Raw genomic sequence first — 19,772 nt, 5'->3', positions numbered from 1 at the left:
CTTAAAATATTACTTTTCACATTTTCTTTGGTTATATCCTATCTTGAACAAAGTAACTTCACATTCTTGTTAAAATGCTAATAAAATGACCAGCACTTTCATAATTTTTTAATCATTTTTAACATTGGAGGTTACATTTTTCCTTCTGCCAGATGCTCTGTTTGAGTTATATTTGCATACAGATTTGATTGGGTGACTGGAGACAGAGTGTTTGTTAACCTTTGGGAAAAGAGCAATTTCATGCTGCATTCACTTTGATTCAGTGCTGTTAACAGCAGACATTTTACAGTGGCACCAGTGGTCGTGCAGTCACACCATTCAAAGGGCTCAGCATACCAAACCTCAAGCAAGTGCTGTGGTGTTATCTCCATTACACATTTATGAGGATAAAAAACATTTTGAAAGAGCTGAGAAATTCAAGATTTTCCCTTTGCTGTTTTTATAGCAATTATATTGCTTATACTCTGTATCTTCTGAAAATTGAATTTCTTTGGTGAGATAAGTAAACAGAACAGTAAAATAATTTAAATCTGATTCACTCTGATTCACTTTTGCTTTAAAAAAACACATTGACAGTGATGTTTTTAGAACAGTGATCATTTTTAATATTCTGCATACTGTTTGGGTTGAAATCTGTATTTTAGAGAACTATAAAGGTAGTAAGTTTTCTTACTTTATGTGTGTGTGCAAGGCTTAGATACTTCAATTTCAATCATGAAAGGGGTGTGATAATTTAAACAGATCTGAATATGAGTTACTCAATGCTCCCGTTGTAGATCAAAAAAATGAAAGAAAGTTTAGACAAAGCTGAGTTTGCAGTTGGTAGAAAAGTCTAAATCATTCTTAACGTTACTGTTATGTATTGTGACACACCTCGAGGTTGGGGTGTTCATAGAAATTTATTTTAGGTGGATCCCAGGAAAAAAAAACACAGACACAGCTGAAAAGTACAAAACTAGAGATTTTATTTATAGTGCAGGAGTACAGAGCTAATTCCCCACCAGACAAAGCTTTAACTTATCCATTGTGCCACAGAGTCTGTTCTCCCTTCTCTGTGGAAGCTTCCACTTAATGACTTTTAAACTTTCCCCTGCACAAGTTGTCTTTTAGCAATTGGCCAGGTGACTAAGGGCAGTAGGGCATTCCCCACAGAGTTCTGGGGAATGTAGTTCAGGTTACAGCTGTCATCTTACCTAAAACTGACAGCCTCACAGTATATAATGTACTGTATATACTGCATACTATATACAAAGGTATATATACAAAATTATTTATTCTACAACAAATTAACTAAAATGCTTGGTGAAGGCAGCACTAAAGTATAACTTTTGGGACAGGGCACCGTGATTCTCATAAAATTATTATTGTAGTGCCTATCCAAAGGTATCTCTGTAGATTCAGGAGGAAATACATTCTGTGCAACCAAAAACTGGAGTGTTAAAAGTGTTTGAACAGTTACTCTAAAGAAAAAGGTAACTCCACACAGAATGGCTCCACCCCTTTGCACTTTGAACTAGAGCAAAGTGCAAGCAAACATTTAATTGCAAACTAAATAGCACTGTATTATTTGCATTTTAAATGCCTCATATAAAGAAATATATAAAGAAACTGGCTTGCTTGGTAGATCATGCTTTTGTGATAATGCTAGTAGCATTTTGACAAAAAGCAAATTTGGTCAGGAAAGACTTCTCCCTTAATGTGCTTCACATGTTTCACCTTTAAAAACTTTACAGGTGAGTACATTTTTTGAAGAGCCACATGGTAAATGTTACAACAACTTCAGTGATATACACTGTGATTTTAATAAAATACAAGGATATCTGTTTAGCTTAGAAAGGTTTATTTCAGTTTTAGTCAATTGTAGGATAGCACATTGCCTTTACCCTGTGTCCATTAATATCCAATTAATTTGTATGAATAACCTCAATCACTGCATCCTCCATTTTGAGTGTTTCTGGTTGATGACGTTTTTGAGAATAAAGTATTAATTCAACATTGTCAAATGCATGTCAGTAATTCTTTTGTTTTTTTTCTTGAATCCCATTGATGTTCACTTTAAAAGATCCCCAAAATCACAAAAAAATAATTTGAAATATATGATTAGTTCTCTTATTTACCTTGCCAATATTGGAAAAATATACAAGTGATTGTTATGAGATTATTTTTATTATGTAGGTGTCTGTTTGATACCTGCTGGGATCTTCCTAGCATTTCTAATAACAAATATATTTGGGTTTAATTCATATAAAGATATATCAAATAGTTTAAAATGTTTTATACTTTTACTTTTACACTACTTGGTTTTAACATGTGCAATAGTATTTGCCACATAAGGCAAGTGATACTGTCAAACTTGTTTCCCTGGAAACCGGTATTAATTTTAATGGCTTACATGGGCCTGGTTTCATGGTTTCAGAAATGAGATATCTTAGAATGTTTTTGTGTACTATAGCCTGCCCTCATATTGTAAGCTATCTGAACAGCAAATGCATGTTTACACACAATATCCAAGGGATTCATGAGGATATGCAAAATGTATTCACGCAGCCCACTGATGTTGAGTCCTCATGACATTAGATGGCTAAGACAGACAGATCTATTAGATCAGATAACTACGACAGACTCAGCATATGTAACTGAGGTGATCAGTCTTGTAAGAAGGGAGGGAGATTCAGTCAACTTGTTCTGATATTCTCTTTAAGATATTGGTGGCACAAAGATCTGACACATTCAATATACTTAAATACACATTCAAAAATATTTTAACTGCAGCTGTTCAGTACATTTTCATTGTTCATTGTTTCTAGGTTGTCTATAACTACAGATCACTGCTGTTGTGAATATTTATACCAGTTCAAAGGAGCAGAATACATATGTTTTCTATTAAACATGATTAGTGTGAACAAAGGAATCTGTATTTCTATGCAGTGCAGGATGTGTACAGCATGTAAATGCAGACATGCATCTAGTTTCCAAATTGGTCTAAGGTTTGTGGAATTGGGAAATGAAACCACTTGTAAGTTTTCTTTTTAGTTACCTTTGTTAGTTAAGGTCAATAAACCTCAAGCAGAAATCAAGCAGAATTCAGTTTAGATGTAAGGGACGAAATATTTTTGAATATTCCAATTTTTACAGAAGTAGTATATAATATGTTATGAGGATATATTATTTATGTTAGAGGTAAAAATGTTTTGGAACTGGAGATTATCTATTTGCTTATTTGCAAGACTTCACTCTTAACTACCCAGTAATTGATACAAAATTAATATCTAACAAAGTGTGGAATTTCATTTTATCATAATACATTTGCAATAAAAGAACATAATAAAAATATGATTAGACTACTGGGTAAAAGTGACTCATATATTTTAAACAAGCTTTTAATTACCCGAATGCTATGTAATGTATATCACTTTGATGTGTAAGAGTTATTTTATTTTCATGGTGTGGCTGGATTTTCAAATCAAACTAGAAAAATGTGAAAATGGAAAATGTTAACAATGTTGTGGAAATCTTTGTAGCCTTTTTTATCCTGTTTGAGTTATATTTGCATACAGAATTGATTATGTGACTGGAGACAGAATGTTTGTTAACCTTTGGGAAATGTTTAATCTCTGTTTTTGGTAAATAACAAACAAAATTGTCAGACACAATCAAAACATTTTGCACAGGACTTAAAAGGCACCAGATATATTCAAGTGCTGGTTAAAAAAAGTGTCTTTGTCACACAGCAGTAAAATTTTAGGAACTGCAACAAGGGTATTAAGGTGGAACTACAAAGATTTGAAAGACTATCCACTGTACTAAAGCCAAGGATAAGCTCATAACACTACATAACAAAAGCTCTGAAAATCAATATAACTGTTGTACAGTGGGTGACTGTAAAGTGAAAGTTTAAATCTTAATCATCACACATTGATTAAGATTAGTGAGTGTAGTCTTTAGTAGCTTTAAGGAATGCTTTAAGGAAAGCTTTTGATGGATGTATTAATCTCCCACTATATTTGTTTCGTTGCTACCTTTAGAAATACAGTTTGATTTTTATGCTTTTCAATATAATTCATAACTAAGATGGTGCATGTGTGATTTTCTTTTTTAGTTTTTTCCGGATATAATGCAAGAATTTAATGTGCATTTTAACAACTATTTTGTGTTAGAATGTATACCTCAGTATAGTCTTCATCAGTTTCTCAATTCGTGAAGAGTTGATGTAAAGTTTGATTACCTTTTTTACCTGAATTAATTACAGGAATTCTGTTGCTCATGCTGTTACTTCCAACAACAGGTAAAAACTCTATAGCCATAGGCTTTAGCTATATAAAAATCTTCTCATACATAGGAATATTACAGTTAGTGCTTTTTGAAATGCTAACACGTTTGTCTCTTGGTGTCTGAATATATCTATGACTACTCAAGTTCTTCCAGAAACAGCATGTGGTCCCCAGAGAATTAATGGGCCTGTTCATTCTTTCACAATTCACTAAATCATTCAGATGTGTTGCTGAAGAAACACAGACATAAGAGATGCAAAAATAGATTAAAAAATTACCTACTTAAAAATTGCTTGGTGCACATCTGCTATTAGTTTTAACCATATTGTGCAGACCATCAGCAGTTTTGAAGTACACTCTGGCTTTCTTTTTAGTAGAATATCCATTAATGGTGAAGGTACCTACTACTAATATTCATTGAAAGTGGAGCAATCCATGGAAAAATATGCTAAACTTAAAATGTTTGTATTATTCATTTATCAGTATTATTTTTTGTTGTGTATTATAAAATTTGTTATTGACTTACATATATGAAAAGTTATCTGCTCCAGAAATGACAACACAAATATGCATTTCTGTGATTTTTAGGTTATTAATGTGTTTGTGTCTGAGAACAATAGGTATTAAATTATAGTATTATACACGAGTGTATAAATATGTTTCGTGTTTTAACATGCTTCACACAGAACATGGAGTTCAGTAGAGCTGACTACTATAAACAAACAATAATCTGAGAGGCTGCTTGACCTCTGCTGCCCCAGATTTGCATGAAGTCCCTGTAGCCCTTTAGCTCCACCGATTTGATAGGCCCGCATGCTGTCAGTAAGCATCTGGCTTTAATAGGTGCCTGTCCCCAGCCTCTTCAGCTCGTCAGATTGTTCAGACTCAGAGACACAATCATTCTACCTGCCAGGATGATTCACACACCATATGTCTCTCCAGGATTCAAACTTAGCCATTCGCAGGGAAATGTTCTGCTTCATTTAGAAAATGATGTGTTTCTTTTCCCTAATCACAGTCGTCGCTTCAGAATTTTTTATTTCTGCAAGAGCTTGTGTAGTAATCATTTATTCTTTAACATGTGCTAGAAATAGACTCTTGCACTAGAGCTAAAGGCATTTATTTCATTTCTCACTTACAGGAAGTACATGCCATAGCACCACACTTCCTGCACTTGTGCGAACACCTTTGATGATGCAGTCCACATTGGATATGAAAACTTTTATGTCCTTTCCAGTGGATACGACTTCTCCTGTTGGGCTCTTCCCCAATTTCAATACAGTAAGTGCCGCTTTTGTCTTATTGCTTTTTTACATACTGTAATGCAATGAGTGACTTAAGCATACCTTGTAAGTCCTGTAATTTCTGCAGTTTTAGCAATGCATACTATATCAAAATTCAGGGAACTGAACTTTGCTTTTTTCTTTCCTGAGACTGTCTGAATAATGTATTACTTTCTGCAGTGATTATTTTTGTTTTGCATTAATGGTTTTCATTTTGAAATCATAGTTTTTTTTTCTAGAACTGAAGAGACTGCATGTGGAGCTTGAATGCTGTATGTGCACCCAGTCATTGATTTCCCCAACCCTAACACTACCTAAATTAGGCTGAACAAAATTGATTTTTGACTTAATCTACCCAAAAGCTGTTTTCATTTTGATGGCAGATAGAAACTGATGTGACCTGAAATAGACTGAAAAATAGGTCTTCCGTAACCATGCACTTCCTACATTTTCTCAGAAGAGCTAGAAGGTGGGTTGTCTGCAGGTTTATAGTCTTCTAAAATATAATCTGTAATTTTATAATCTAGAAATAATTACAGAACATTGCTTGGGGACCTAAAATATTTAATACTTGGTTTTGACTTGTCTTTAGCCCAGCACAACTTATATTTGCATTTTCTTTAGAATTAAAAAACTCATCAGACATTGCAGTATTAAGTGTTAATCAATTCTGTTATCATTTAATGAAAGCTAAGGCTAGTATGGTTATAACAATACTGGCTAACGATTACATGTACTGTATTATTTATGAAGCTTTCGAAGTTCTTATTTCTTTGTCTAGGATACTGTGGTGAAACCTCTAGTACTACTGAAAATATTGGCTAGTTCTGAAACTATTATTGTCACTTTTCCTGTTTTGTACACATGACTGCCCCAGCATTTAATATAATATAATATAATTTTAGCAAATTTGGTAGATTATATACTTTATTTAAAGTGTAAGAATACCTAATAATTGCTAAAAAATAAAGGAGCATTTTTCTAATTAAACTAAACTAAACTCTAAACAATTAGTTGTTCATAAAAAGACATACTGATTGTTTCTGAAGTAGAAAGCTCTTTTTATACAGACTTTGGGAATGTATAGTGTACAGATAACATCTGGCCTCCCGAGTAACTCTACTCTACCTGTACCAGTAAAGGTGTTAGCCCATGTGCAGGGTCATGGGTTCAAGCCTGGGTCACAGTACTTGCTGACTGTGACTCAGATTTCCCAAATGGCAGCCCACAACTGCCCGAGTGCTGGCAAGGGTAGGATGGTAACAGTTGGTCAGGGCTTTCTTGGTAAAACAAACTAACCCCTGTGGCCTTCTGAGTACTTGCAGGCATGCAGTGGTGAGGGAAGAGCCTTGCTGATTGGCACTGAACTTGCAGTTGTGGGACTGCATTGACTGTGACATGTTAAAAGATGGGTGCCTCAAATTAAATCAGGTTGGAGCTGTCTGGCTGCGCTATCTCATTCTCTCCTATGTGAGATCACAGAGTTCATAGCCACGTGCCTGATCTGAAAGATCTGAAAAACACACAATTAACAACTGAAAAAGCTACTGTATAAATTATAAAAAAATGGCAGAAGTTTCAAAATAACAGAAAAAAATTATATTTCAAGAACTGAAAGTCTCCATGTATAAGACACTAAGTGTGACTCATATAAGAGAATAGTATTGCAGGCTGTCTTGCCAACCCAGATAAAAAGCTGGTTCCATACAGTATCTGAAACTACGGTAGATTTAGTGTGTTTAATTTATACATTTTCTTTTTTCAGTAAAAAAAAAAGTTTTATAACTCACTTTTTTAATGTATTCATTATGCTCAGTAAATTGTTTAATCTACATAGAAACACAACTTTATTTTTTTCTATATTTTCCCCCTTTAAGCTTAACAGTTGTTTATTTTTTTCCCTTTCATTCATTTAATGTATAACTGTGATATGTTATGCTGCTTGATGTGATACTTGTTCTTGAATTAAAAACTGAACATTTCTATCTAGAATGTTGGATGTTACAGAGTGACCTCAGTTATCTGAAAGTATCTTTTACAATATTGTAGTACAGTGCAGGTGTCACCACTTATAATTAGTGCTGTTTAATTTTTTGAAGCACAGAGACTAACCAGGATCAGGCAGACCAATGTAATACAATATAGCCAAGCTTATATTAGCAGTGTTAGGATAAACAGGTTCTAGATCCCCCACATAACATATTAATGTTTAAACACTATGAGTGTATCAGATGCTAAGCCTTGTTTGCTGAGCAAACATGATGCCAACTTGGTTAAAATATCACAGACAATAATCATTCTAAATGGCAAGGAAGAGGGCTGTTTAATGCTAACATAATTTGATGATTGATGCTCTAGTTTGAATACACAATTTGGTCATTTGTAGTACAAACCTCAGAGTATTACCAAAAGGATCAATTTTATTAACAGACTGGTTTTGTTTGTGGATGGACAATAAATGATTGCAGTACTAAAGGCAGCATTCTGCAGTACAATCAACTGATGTATCATATTAAAGACAGCATATAATGGAAGTTTAGAATCTAGCCAAATGTTCCTAAAAGTGACAAAACGTATGAATATCAAACTGATCTTACATGGTGGGAAAAAAACTACATGATTAGCATCATGTGGATGTAGTGCAAATCCCACGTATCAAGGGAAAAATGGCTAAGTATCAAATTATCTAATGCTGCTTTTTTCTTGTTGAAAAATTACATTGCCATTTGTTTTCTAAATAACATTTACAATCATTTTGTCGATGCATAGTCTACATTATGAGCCACATGAACCTTTTTTCTCAGTTTTTTAACCAGACCGAGTAAGCCCCTGGAAACTACAGTATATATACAGTACATTAGGCAAGTCATTACATTTGAATATTTTCTGGATTCATGTTATAAATCCTGCACCCTAGGTTAAGATTTTTTTAAAGATTTTTTACCTCACATAGCATCTTTGTTCATAGTTCAAACAGCCTGAACAAGTCTCTCTTTAATCTGCCAGAAAAGCTTTGCTGCAATTTCATTTTTGGAACCCAGTCCCATACAATGTCTGCATCCAAAACCCAAAGAACTCATGACCAATTTAACACACAATCTTCTCTTTCTTTTTCCTGGAGTTTTTCCCCCCTAGAAATGTTGCTTAAGTAAAGTAACAAGTCAGACCCTGTTTGCTTAGCAGAATGGGTTTTCAATTATTTTTGTAAAGCAGAGTGAGGAGCTGTGAAGAGAGAAATGACAGAAGTGTGTAATTGAAATTCATTGGATAGTGACAGCCTGCCACACTGAAAGCATCACCAATAGCACTTCTTATCAGTAAAGTGTAATTAACAGTGCAGAAATGATAGACAAAGTCAGTCTTCAGGTGTAATGAATCAATATCTGAATAGTATAGCAGCCTGGTAAAAGTAATTAAATGCTATTATATTGTAGGATCTCAGATGTGGAACATTACTGACTTGTTTTTAAAATCTGTTGTTCTGTTTCTGCAAATATGAAATACAAAGATAAGATTTAATTAAAAATCACAGTGCAATTATCGCAAGCCATTATAGGTTATTAAATTGCAACAGCAGGTCAGGAGACTCGTTCATCTTTTTGTTCGTAAGATGTCTTACAGAATTTGAAATAATTCTCAAGATTTCCTTTTCATGTTCCTTTCTGTCAGAGGTTTTATCATTTGTTATTCCAAAAAGTGTTAAGTATAAAATTAAAGAATAGTATTATAGTAGAGTTTAACTTCAAATTAAAATTTGATAAAACGTTGGCAGTAAACCTAAAAATTAAAACCATTCTTATGAGTTTAAGAAAGCTGAAATGTTGCCCTCGAGCATGCTGTAATTTATCCAAGCCATGAGTAATATCTTATAAATTTTTAATGGCTTAGATTCTTGATTTTCATTGTGACCAAATGACACCTAGTACTCTCTAGTTTATGAAAGAGCAGCAACTGCCTTGTGGTAATCAAGAGCTACAGCCCCTAGAGAGCTGTCAGCTTGTTTTGTTTGTGAGTTTGCCCTTGTGCTACTGCGCAGAACTGTGGCTTAGACTTTTTTTACATCCTTGTCCTAAAATGAGCATTTGAAATAAATACAAGAGAATTTTTATATTTGAATATGTGCGTCCTTCAATGGTGAACTGATGAGGAGAATCTTCAATTGCAAGAGGTATTTTTAGTTTTGATTTTGGTCATTTCTTTTCTATGAGTTTTTCTGTTGATGCAGAAATTATTTTATTATGTTCTTTAATTACAGTACTGCTAGTTGTTTCCTCTCTGTATATTAATTTTGGAGCGTATTAACTGCTGGAAACTACATTACTGTCCAAAAGGTAAAAATAATGTACACTTTAAAAATAGACATGCAAGGCCTAATAAATTGAGAATTAGTTTTCAAAATATTCTTTACATTTTCCATTTTGCTTTCCTTTTGTATTAGTTTTGTTTTGTCATCATGAACAATATTTCTGCTTGATTTTAAGTATCTGCCCAGCTATTTAATACTGCCTGTTTATGTATAGTATATCTATAATAAAGCTATTGAATGACTTTTGTCAGCTGAAAGTTTAATGCCTCTTCATTCATTATAAGCCATATTTGTACCACAGCCATTTTAAGCCATATTTGAACTTTGCATTTTTAATGTGTCTAGTATTGGAGTTTTGTTGCTGGCTCTAGTCTTTTAGCAAACAATTTTTTATTTTCAATCTGAGAACAAAATTTAAATCTTGTACATTTTGTTTCATTAATATTATGTTGCCATTGTCAAGGTACTGTAACATTCTGAAGTTAAACAAAACCAACATAGCGATTGTTTTAGTATTAGTATAGCCTTTACTTTCACTGTTTCTCTTTCAGTGATATACTATATCTATGATATACTGTATATTATGTTTTGATCATTCATAGACAGTTTCTCAAAAAAACAAATTTCTCAGCGTTACATTGCAAAATGTGTTGTGTGAATATGACATTTCATTGATAAGGTTTTATTTGCAAATCCAGGTGCTTTCTTGGTTTGCATTTGTCAGTGTAATTAAAGGACAAACTCAGACCCAATTTTGTAACCTGTTAGCATTAATACAAAGTGTAAATGTATTGTTCCATATGAAATTTATTATTTTAGTCTCAGGAATGATTAACATGCATTAAAATTCTTGTTCTGGGTGATTTCAGTATTTTGGCACATTTGGATAATTAAACAGCAATCAACTAAACATGCGTCATCTAGTCATAAGTCATAAGATATATGCAAGCTTTTAATACTCCAATAATGTGTCAGCTGATAAAACATCAAATCTCTCTAATGTTCAGCTTTAGACTGTTCTCCCCAGCTCTGTACTAAGTGTGCTTTTCTGATGTTTGCTCTCCAGATGGATCCTGTACAGAAAGCTGTAATTAACCACACATTTGGAGTGTCTATTCCTCCAAAGAAAAAGCAAGTTATTTCCTGCAACATCTGCCAGCTCCGTTTTAATTCAGACGTGAGTACAGCATACCTTCCTTTAGATAGTTTGCTTTTTAAGATTCTTTCTGAACGTTATAATTTCCATATAAAGAATCCATCCCTTGCCTCATTCCCGACATTAAAAAAGACATGTTTAAAACCAGAAGAATGAAGACACTGTTCATGTTTTATAATATTTGATGTTTGGAAATATTTTTAAAAATAAGTTCCTGAACAACCATTTCTTCCATGGGAGTTTCTTGAGGTAATCACATTCTGAGGTAAGTATGCATATTAATGTATAACAAATGTTATACTGATAGAGTGTTGTTAGCAGCTGTTCCAGGTGAAATGGGTTCAGTATGACTTGGAGATGTTATTTAAGGTAGAAAAAACACTATCGGATTACTGTTCTGTTATTCAATAATACAAACACATCTCAAAGCTGTGATACCTGTACATCACCTTAAAAAAGCGGTAATTACATCATTAGGTTAAAAAATATTTGATCAATCTACATGTAAAGTGTTTGTTATAAACCCAATTTAATGTTGAATATTCCCTTTAATTTCAAGCATATTGCTAGACATCATTACTTAAAAAATGTTCTAACATAATCATACAAATACAGTGCAAAGAATGTGCTTGTGGTCTCTGAGCTGTGACTTGGCCTTGAAGAATAAATATGCTATCAATAAATACTGGTAAGCAGTGACAGGTGTATTGAATTCAGACAAAAGGTGGGGGTAAAGGCTTCATTATTATAAAGCCAGATCTGTAGTACACTTGTCTGATTTTGCCTTTATTCCCAACCTAGCAAGCAATTGTATCTAATAGAGAAATGGCTAGAGATTAGGTTGTTGTTTTATACATCATCCCTCAAGTGTCTTTTATCTATTCACAATTCAGTGGTTTTTACTGAAGAGCTGCTGGGCATGTATTAAATAGTAGATCTATACCTATTTTAACAGTGGTCCACAAATTTATGCATCTATTTTCATCTTGTATTTTGAATTACAACTGCAGTGCTCAAGACTGTATGAAAAAAAAATCATAAAAAATAAAGAGTACTGCCTAATAGGTTGTTTTGGTGTGTTATATGGAGAAAAAGTAATTAATTTCAGTATTTCTTGTTTTTCCATTCTGTTTGGCACTGATTAAGCCATTTAATTTAAGATGGATGGCAAGAAGTGGCACAAAGCCCAGTTACTGCAGTTCTCCTACTGTGAATGGTAATTGAGAAAAGGTTTCTTAGTGTGCATAAATAGACTGTTGGAGGGCTGTGGTAAAAACATTTTTTTTGTCTGTAGTTAATACTTTTGAGTATAATATACTGAATAGTTGCACATGGCTCCTCTTATTTAACTTTTTCCTGCACATGAGTATTAGCACATTAGATATGTGTAGACATTCTGAACTTGAGAATAATTATTTCACTTTTGGTTTTTTGGTATATTTTATGATTTGTTTTAAAAACCTTAAAATCTATTATATCTGAGACAGTGATTTATTATGTGTTAAGAAAACTTAAAAAGTTGGGTTAAATAAGTGACAAAATGCCAAAAAAGCTGGGAGTGGGAATACTGTGATAAAATAACCTAGGAAAATGTTTATAAGTAAAGTAATGTGAGATTCACAGTGAGTGCAAGCAGAACAAGTGTTATGTACCAGTAGGCCTAAATATCAAACTAATTCAACCTTTGATGTAAATGGTAATGTAATGTAAACAAACACAATTTAAAATGTCTTCTTGTTTTCTAAAGTTGAGGTCATTTTGCAAAATAGCTGTGATATTTGCTAGAGTAAACTTCATTGAGGACATAGTCCAAAACCTTAGGAAAAATTTGTAATGGGCATTGCACTTCCTTTCCCATAATTCATTCTGGCATTTCTATTTGAAGAGTATTTTTATACTCTATATAATGTAAAAAATATGTATTATTTTTTAAATTATCCAAGCTGTCCCCCTGTAAAAAAGTGCTCCCTGTCATATAATGCATGTTTGAATGCACTGTTCCAGGATAAAATGTGCTAGAATCTTAGTGAAATTATTCTGGAATTTGTACAATAAATGCACCTGTAGAGATACAGTTAAATTCAATTCAATGTTTATTATTCCCTGAGGGAAATAAAACAAACAAAGACAAACATTATCAACAAAGAAGACAGTACAATAGTGTTACAGGAGATAAGAGAGTTACTTTAAATCGCTTGAGAATGATATTGCAGTGGGAATGAAACATTTCCTGAGTCTGTTACTATTACATCTAGGGACACAGGGGCATCTCCCAAATGGTTATAATGTAAATTCACAGTGGTGGGGATGAGCCACACACTCAGTATTGCTCTTGGCCTTCTTTATATCCCTCTGCTTTTTTAGAGGATATTTAAGTTAGCTCCAATTATTTGATGCCTATTTTCATTAATTTGTCCAACCTATTACAATGAATACCTGTGGTTGAAGAACCTCTAACATTATTCTTAAGTACAGCATAGGCTTCTTTTGACTCTATTAAAAAGGGACAGTTTTGCCATAAGAACATAAGAATTATAACCTTCTGGGATCAGTTCTTTCAACATGTCTGTGTAGGACAGTGGTTCTTAATCCTAGTCCTGGAGGAATACTGGTTGCTAGTTCCTGTTCCAGCTGAGCTCTAAATCTCCAGTGCCAGTTGATGACTTTATTGATCCGCTTGCTTGTTTAGATTTTATTTAACTTATTTCTTTGGTCAGTCCTGAGTGTCAAACATAACCTACTTCAAGGTTACCAAAGTTCTATTGGAGCCTCTTCTCAGGTTGTCATTATTTCTGACTAAACAATTCTAACTATCCGATCAATTGATGATGAACAGACACAGGTGGGAATGACACACCCACAATAAGCTTTGTTTTTTTTTCTGCAGATTTCAAGTTGGTTACATTGCACCTACGTGAGGGCAGTTCTAAAACTTGAAATTGGAACTGAGTTGTTGTACTGACCCATTAGTACAATTAATACAATTAGTACCTAAGTACTGAACGTGGACCTTGAGTGACTATTGAAAGATGTTTTGGTCTATGTATTGCATTAATTGTTTTCTGAAGTGGTTATAAAACTGTCAGGCTCTGGAACTTTACATACTTCTAATATATTAGGTCTTATGTTGTAATATACATTTCTTATATATTAAGTCAACTTACTATCTAAAGTAATTTTAATAATACTGCTTCTTCTTGCATGTTAATACTAATCAGTAAAGAAATTCTCTTCTCTCAGGTTGAAGCATTTTTTCAGTTACTGAAAGACCTGAGTGAAATATCAATTTAATTATTTGCCATTTCACTTTCACAGTCTAAATGTTTCTCATTGTTACTTCTGAGACACTTCATCGTTTTCTGTACTTTTTCAATTGTAATACTGTAATATTTAATATCCATTTCAGCCTTCATTGCAATATTCTTTACTATCTCTTTCTTGTCCTTTATAATGTCCATTTTAATCTGTGCTTTCAATTTAATGAGCAAACAAATATATTGCTACTATTTAAGTCAAGAATCTCAAGTTCCTGGAGAACAAATCGTCTTAGTTATTTCCACCAGAATCCTCCCACATAGTTGATCTAATTTATTTAATTAACAGCATAACTGTAATAACCAAGCTATTTGCAGGTAATTGATCCTTCAGTGATTCTGAATTCAACTGCAAAATACTTAATAAATACTGTACATACAGTATATGTGTCTAACTAAAAATATTGTGGATATGTGATTAATTTACTGCTCAGGCTGAAAAACAAAACAAAAGATGAACCAAGTCTGAAACCTCTGAGCTACTGTAGGTGCTGTTCTTAATTCCATAAGCTCTTAGTTTCTCCTTCATAGTTCATAGTGAATGTACTAAGCAGTAAATATTTAGTGATTCATAGTTTGGTGCAGTGCTTTCAATTTTTTAAATTTAACTATTTTTGGGATGAGAATTTTGCCATGGAATTTCTACCAATTTCCTACCTATCTTATCTCATTCTCCTTTTCTTAAAGTCTGTGTTAATCGCTCACAGCCTTCTTTTCTGAAATTGTAAACCCTTGTTTTGAATTAAATAAACCGAGGCTTTCCCTCCCATAGTCTCAGTTACATAGTCTAATTATTTAAATAGCTACATAATTCTAACACTTCTTACCAGGCTCTGAGGTGGTTTATGAATAACTGGACCTTTAATGAAGCGCATGTCTTGTGTAATCAAATGTAAAAGAGTTTAAGAAAAATTCTATACATGTCTTAATTTAGGAAATAATTAGGTTAAAGATTTAATTGACTGCTCAGGTTGGAGCAATTACCAGAAGACACAAGGCCCTCCAGGAACTGAGTTTGAGCCCCCAGCTCTAGTAGGTGCTCTGACAAACTAAAGAAACAGTCGTTAGCTAAGTTTACCTTTTCTGTTGCAGCTGCTGATGTCCCTAAGGGCTTTTCCCAATCTATGTAACATCTCCCATGATAACAATACAACTTATTCTTTAACTACTTCCTGATTGCATTATATAAGACAGTATTATAATTCAGATCTGAATTACATGCATATCTGGTGATGCGTAGAGTATTCTGAACACTCTGCCCCTCTGCAGTACTTTTTTTCTATGTCTGACACACAGCATCTTAGAATCTTGATTCAATGAATCTAGGCTTTTACCCGAATGGTTTTTGATTTATATTGCTATACCCCCAACTCCCCCATTTTCCTCTTTCTTCACTAATGCTGTATTTGTTACAAATAACTCTCATTTTCAATTCCAGTTATTTCATAATCAAAAGCACATACAGTAAGTTCTACTTTGTGCATACTTTTTGTTCTTTTGTACTTTTGTTTATAATACTACTGACATTGTGGAAAAAGCACTTAATTGTCTGGTCCTCTGATGTCCTGTTTTTGTTGGGCTTTCTATTTTTACTGTACTCTGGTTTATCTCCCTTGCAGATTTTCTATATATTAATTCCTCTTCCATTCAAAATTTTTTTTTGAATAAAGTATAAATCTGGAAGGAGTTATATGAATGAACACATCAAAAATAAAATGTGGGTTTTAATACCATTATAAGTTAAAACATGCTAATTAGCACATGCTAATCAGTAATAAAGTGAAAAGCAGTTTCACAGCAATTAGTATAGTGTCATGATACTTTGTGATTTGAAACTGCAGAGTAAATTCCAAAACATGCATTAGTTTCAAGTGCTTTTTGAATACAAATTAGCAAAAAAACATTTCTCTGCTTCTTGCTGTAATACATGCATTCCATGTGAAAAAACAAAAAAAATAATTTGTGTTTTAACGTTGAATCTAAAGAAATCTAGTAGGTTGGCTTTATCAGTGCCTTTGGGGCTTCTTACTACTTGAATCTGGTTCTGAACTAAAAACTTTTAATAATAGGCTTGAACTTTTCAAAATGATTTGGGGTGTTGTTTTAAATGTATTAATTTTTATGTATTAACAAAGCAATTTTCTTCCTCTCCCTTGTACCTTCGCACAAGAAGGTAGAGTATTGCTTATTAATAAAGGCTTCATTAATAATAATAATTAATAATTGCTTACATTTACATAGCTTCCATAGTCCACTCAAAGCACTTTACATGTAATAGGGATCCCCTCCACCACCACCAATGAGCAGCCCCACCTGGATGATGCGACGGCAGCCATAGTGTGCCAGAACGCTCACCACACATCAGGGAGGAGAACCTAGTAATGAAGCCAATTCATAGATGGGGATTATTAGGAGGCCATGATTGGAAAGGGCTCATGGGAAATTTGGCCAGGATGCCGGGGTTACACCCCTACTCTTTTCGAGATTTTTAATGACCACAGAGAGTCAGGACCTCGGTTTTACGTCTAATCCGAATGACGGCATCTTTTTTACAGTATAGTGTCCCCATCACTATACTGGAGCATTAGGACCCACATGGACCGCAGGGTGAGCACACCCTGCTGGCCCCAATAACACCTCTTCCAGCAGCAACCTTAGTTTTTCCCAGGAGGTCTCCCATCCAGGTAATGACCAGGCTCACACCTGCTGAGCTTCAGTGGGTTTCCAGTTGTGAGTTGCAGAGTGATATGTCTGCTGGCCATAAGTAGCCATAATAGAACATGGTAAGGAGAATGTTCCTACCAGTTGTTATTTACAGCAATTACAAAGTTTGATTAAACAAATTTCAGTGAATTGCATGTGGCACTGAAATGCTTTTCATTTTTCATATCTAGACACACATTGTGTGTGTAATTACTCTCTTTATTTTGCTAGAAACTTCATGATGATAGTCATATTGTTCACACTTCCTGTTGCATAATATAATTAAACAAATTCCTACTCTTTAAATACAGAAAACATTATTAAACCATACCTTTTTCATTTATTTTTTTTTAGAAAGCCATTCTCTTCTCATCATTAAGATTGATATATTGGTCAAAGGTACTATCAGAAGACAAATGTATTGCTGATACTGGGGTTTTTGTGGGTTGTTTTTTTTTTCTTGGGGCTGGTTTTCCAAACAGCAAATTTTCCAGCAAATATACAGTATAGCCCTTCTTAGGTTCACTCATGGTCAGTGGCAGCTCTATACAGACACCTTTTCACATTAAACAGCAGTTGCTTATGATTGATAAGATGTTAAATGATAAACTAAATAAATCAATCAATCCTCCCATTTTTGGGGGTAAGCACATATCAGAGTCTCTTCTCTCTCAGTATGTAGCAGAGGTCAGTGGCCAACGAGAAGGCTCTGCTTTCTAGTTTTATGCATCACCCAGCCAATGGTGTTCGATCGGTAAGTCAAGTAACTGTGGGTGGCAGGTGAATGTGGTTCAGACCAAAATCACCTCTTAGAATTCTGTCTGGAATACAACTCAAATTCAAAGACCCACACAGACACGTACACACTCATATCAGAGCCCATTTTGCCCAGAAGCCAATTAACCTACCAGTATGTTTTAAGTCTGTGGGAGAAAACCAGAGCACCCAGAGGAAACCCATCCAAACATGGAGAAAACATACAAACTCCATACAGATACCACCTCAGATCCAGAATTATAGCAGAGCTCCATACCTCTTATTTTTTAGAAGTTTGTAAATAAGGTTTTATGTACAATCATTCAAGTCACTAGTGGCCTCTTTGTTGTGGAATTCACAGCAGCATCATAATCTATTTTTGTTAAAAAGTGGAAACAAAAGTAATTTAATCATCATCTCAGATTTTTGTAATTTCAGTGCCATTCGATCTTGGTTATATTTGGTAGCTTGGAGTGAATTGCTTGTGGTCATAACACTTCTTTCTCAAAGCTCTAATGATGTTTCAAGTGAAAAACGATTTCTGTTAGTGTTTTTTCTAACACAGGTCTCTAATAATGGTTTTATTTGACACCTGTTTAATATACTGTGTGAAACCTGCAGGTATAACTGTAATATAAACTAGATTTGGTTAACTGATAACTGATACCTCAGCATATGTTCGCAAATTACATTTTTTATGTCTTGTGATTATTTCTTTCCATTCAGTAAGATCTTAATGTGATTGCCTTAAGAAATAAACAACACTGAGATGCAATGATTCTTATGTTCCCTGTCATGCTAGAACAATAATGATTAATTATAGGTATTTCTGCTCAGACTTTCAATGAAATTGTATACTTTTTTGCCAACCTTAAGGCTAAATATCTGCTTTGTCACAAAGGTACCGTTTCAGATTCCTTTACACTACTGCTACAACACAGCATTTCTTTTTTGGCAAGATCTGAACCATCCTGTTTCTTTTGAGGTGTTTTTTCTCATTTTATTTTAGTGTTTTCATTATTTATTCTTGGTGATCTTCCCCCCCCCCCCTTATTTAGCCTTCATTGTCAGTGGCTGTGGTAATTTCAGAATATATCAAACATATTGCCAAATTATAATAATTACTATAGAACACTTTACTTTATTTACAGAAGCTTCAGAGCTTTTGTGTTGCTAATACTGTACTTTACATGAACTGTCTGATCATGTGTTTTGTATGCTTTGTTCTCTGATGTATGCCTTCATTACGTCCTGTTGTAATGTTATTATTCTGCTTCATGTTTGTGAATTTTCTTTGGCGATCTAAAGAAAATTCCTCTATGATCTATGGCCTGGTTTTCTTAAAATCTGAGACTGTGCTTTATTTGAGTTGTCTCTTTAAAGCAAGAATGCTGATTTGTCTGTTTAACGCTGGGATATTGTGGAAATGGTAATCCGTTTTTTAAGACATTAGATTTTGCACTTATTGGTTTAAAATCATAATCTACTTTAATTAAGAAGGAATTTTTAAATGAAAAAACTTTTCTTTGTATACTGAATGTGCTTGTAAGATTACCATGACAAGTCATTTAAAGGACAGCATTTAGTATTTAATTTGTGTAAACTGAGGAAAGCAGAACATTTGTTGAAGCATAGGTGCTTACTTTGTTACACACTTTAGGTGTGTTAAGGTGTGCTAACACACAGTTATTAGAAACCTTGGCAAATTCTGTTGTGAGAAAATTATTTTAAATATACTGGCCTTTTCTTTTCTTAGGCATATCTGAATGGCACAGCAGAAGTGTTCTTGTCCCATAATCCAGAAGTCGATGTTTTGAAACCATCCTTTTCTACATTTTAGGCAACACTTTGACATGACGGTTAGCTTTATTAGCTTATAGCTCTCAGGTCCAGAGTTCCATCCTGCACTGGGGCTGCTGTGTGAAATTCGCAGGCTGTCTGTATGTTCACACAGGTTTTCTGTGTAGGCAGTCTGGTTTCCTT

General features: G+C 33.9%; 1 protein-coding gene across 2 annotated transcripts in view; it reads left to right on the top strand.

The window, feature by feature from the left end:
* Positions 1 to 19,772, top strand: part of znf385b (zinc finger protein 385B) — an 85,992-nt gene that overhangs the window by 43,450 nt on the left and 22,770 nt on the right. For both annotated transcript variants that reach the window (XM_088930990.1, XM_088930991.1), the window contains exons 2-3: positions 5,413 to 5,552; positions 10,927 to 11,037. In XM_088930990.1, the coding sequence (XP_088787116.1) occupies positions 5,413 to 5,552; positions 10,927 to 11,037 (251 nt within the window). The remainder of the gene's footprint in view (positions 1 to 5,412; positions 5,553 to 10,926; positions 11,038 to 19,772) is intronic.

The sequence above is a fragment of the Atractosteus spatula genome, chromosome 13 (genome assembly GCF_055471065.1).
Source record: "Atractosteus spatula isolate fAtrSpa1 chromosome 13, fAtrSpa1.hap1, whole genome shotgun sequence".
In the NCBI taxonomy this organism is placed as follows: Eukaryota; Metazoa; Chordata; class Actinopteri; order Semionotiformes; family Lepisosteidae; genus Atractosteus; species Atractosteus spatula.
This window is presented reverse-complemented; position numbering and strand designations above follow the sequence as displayed.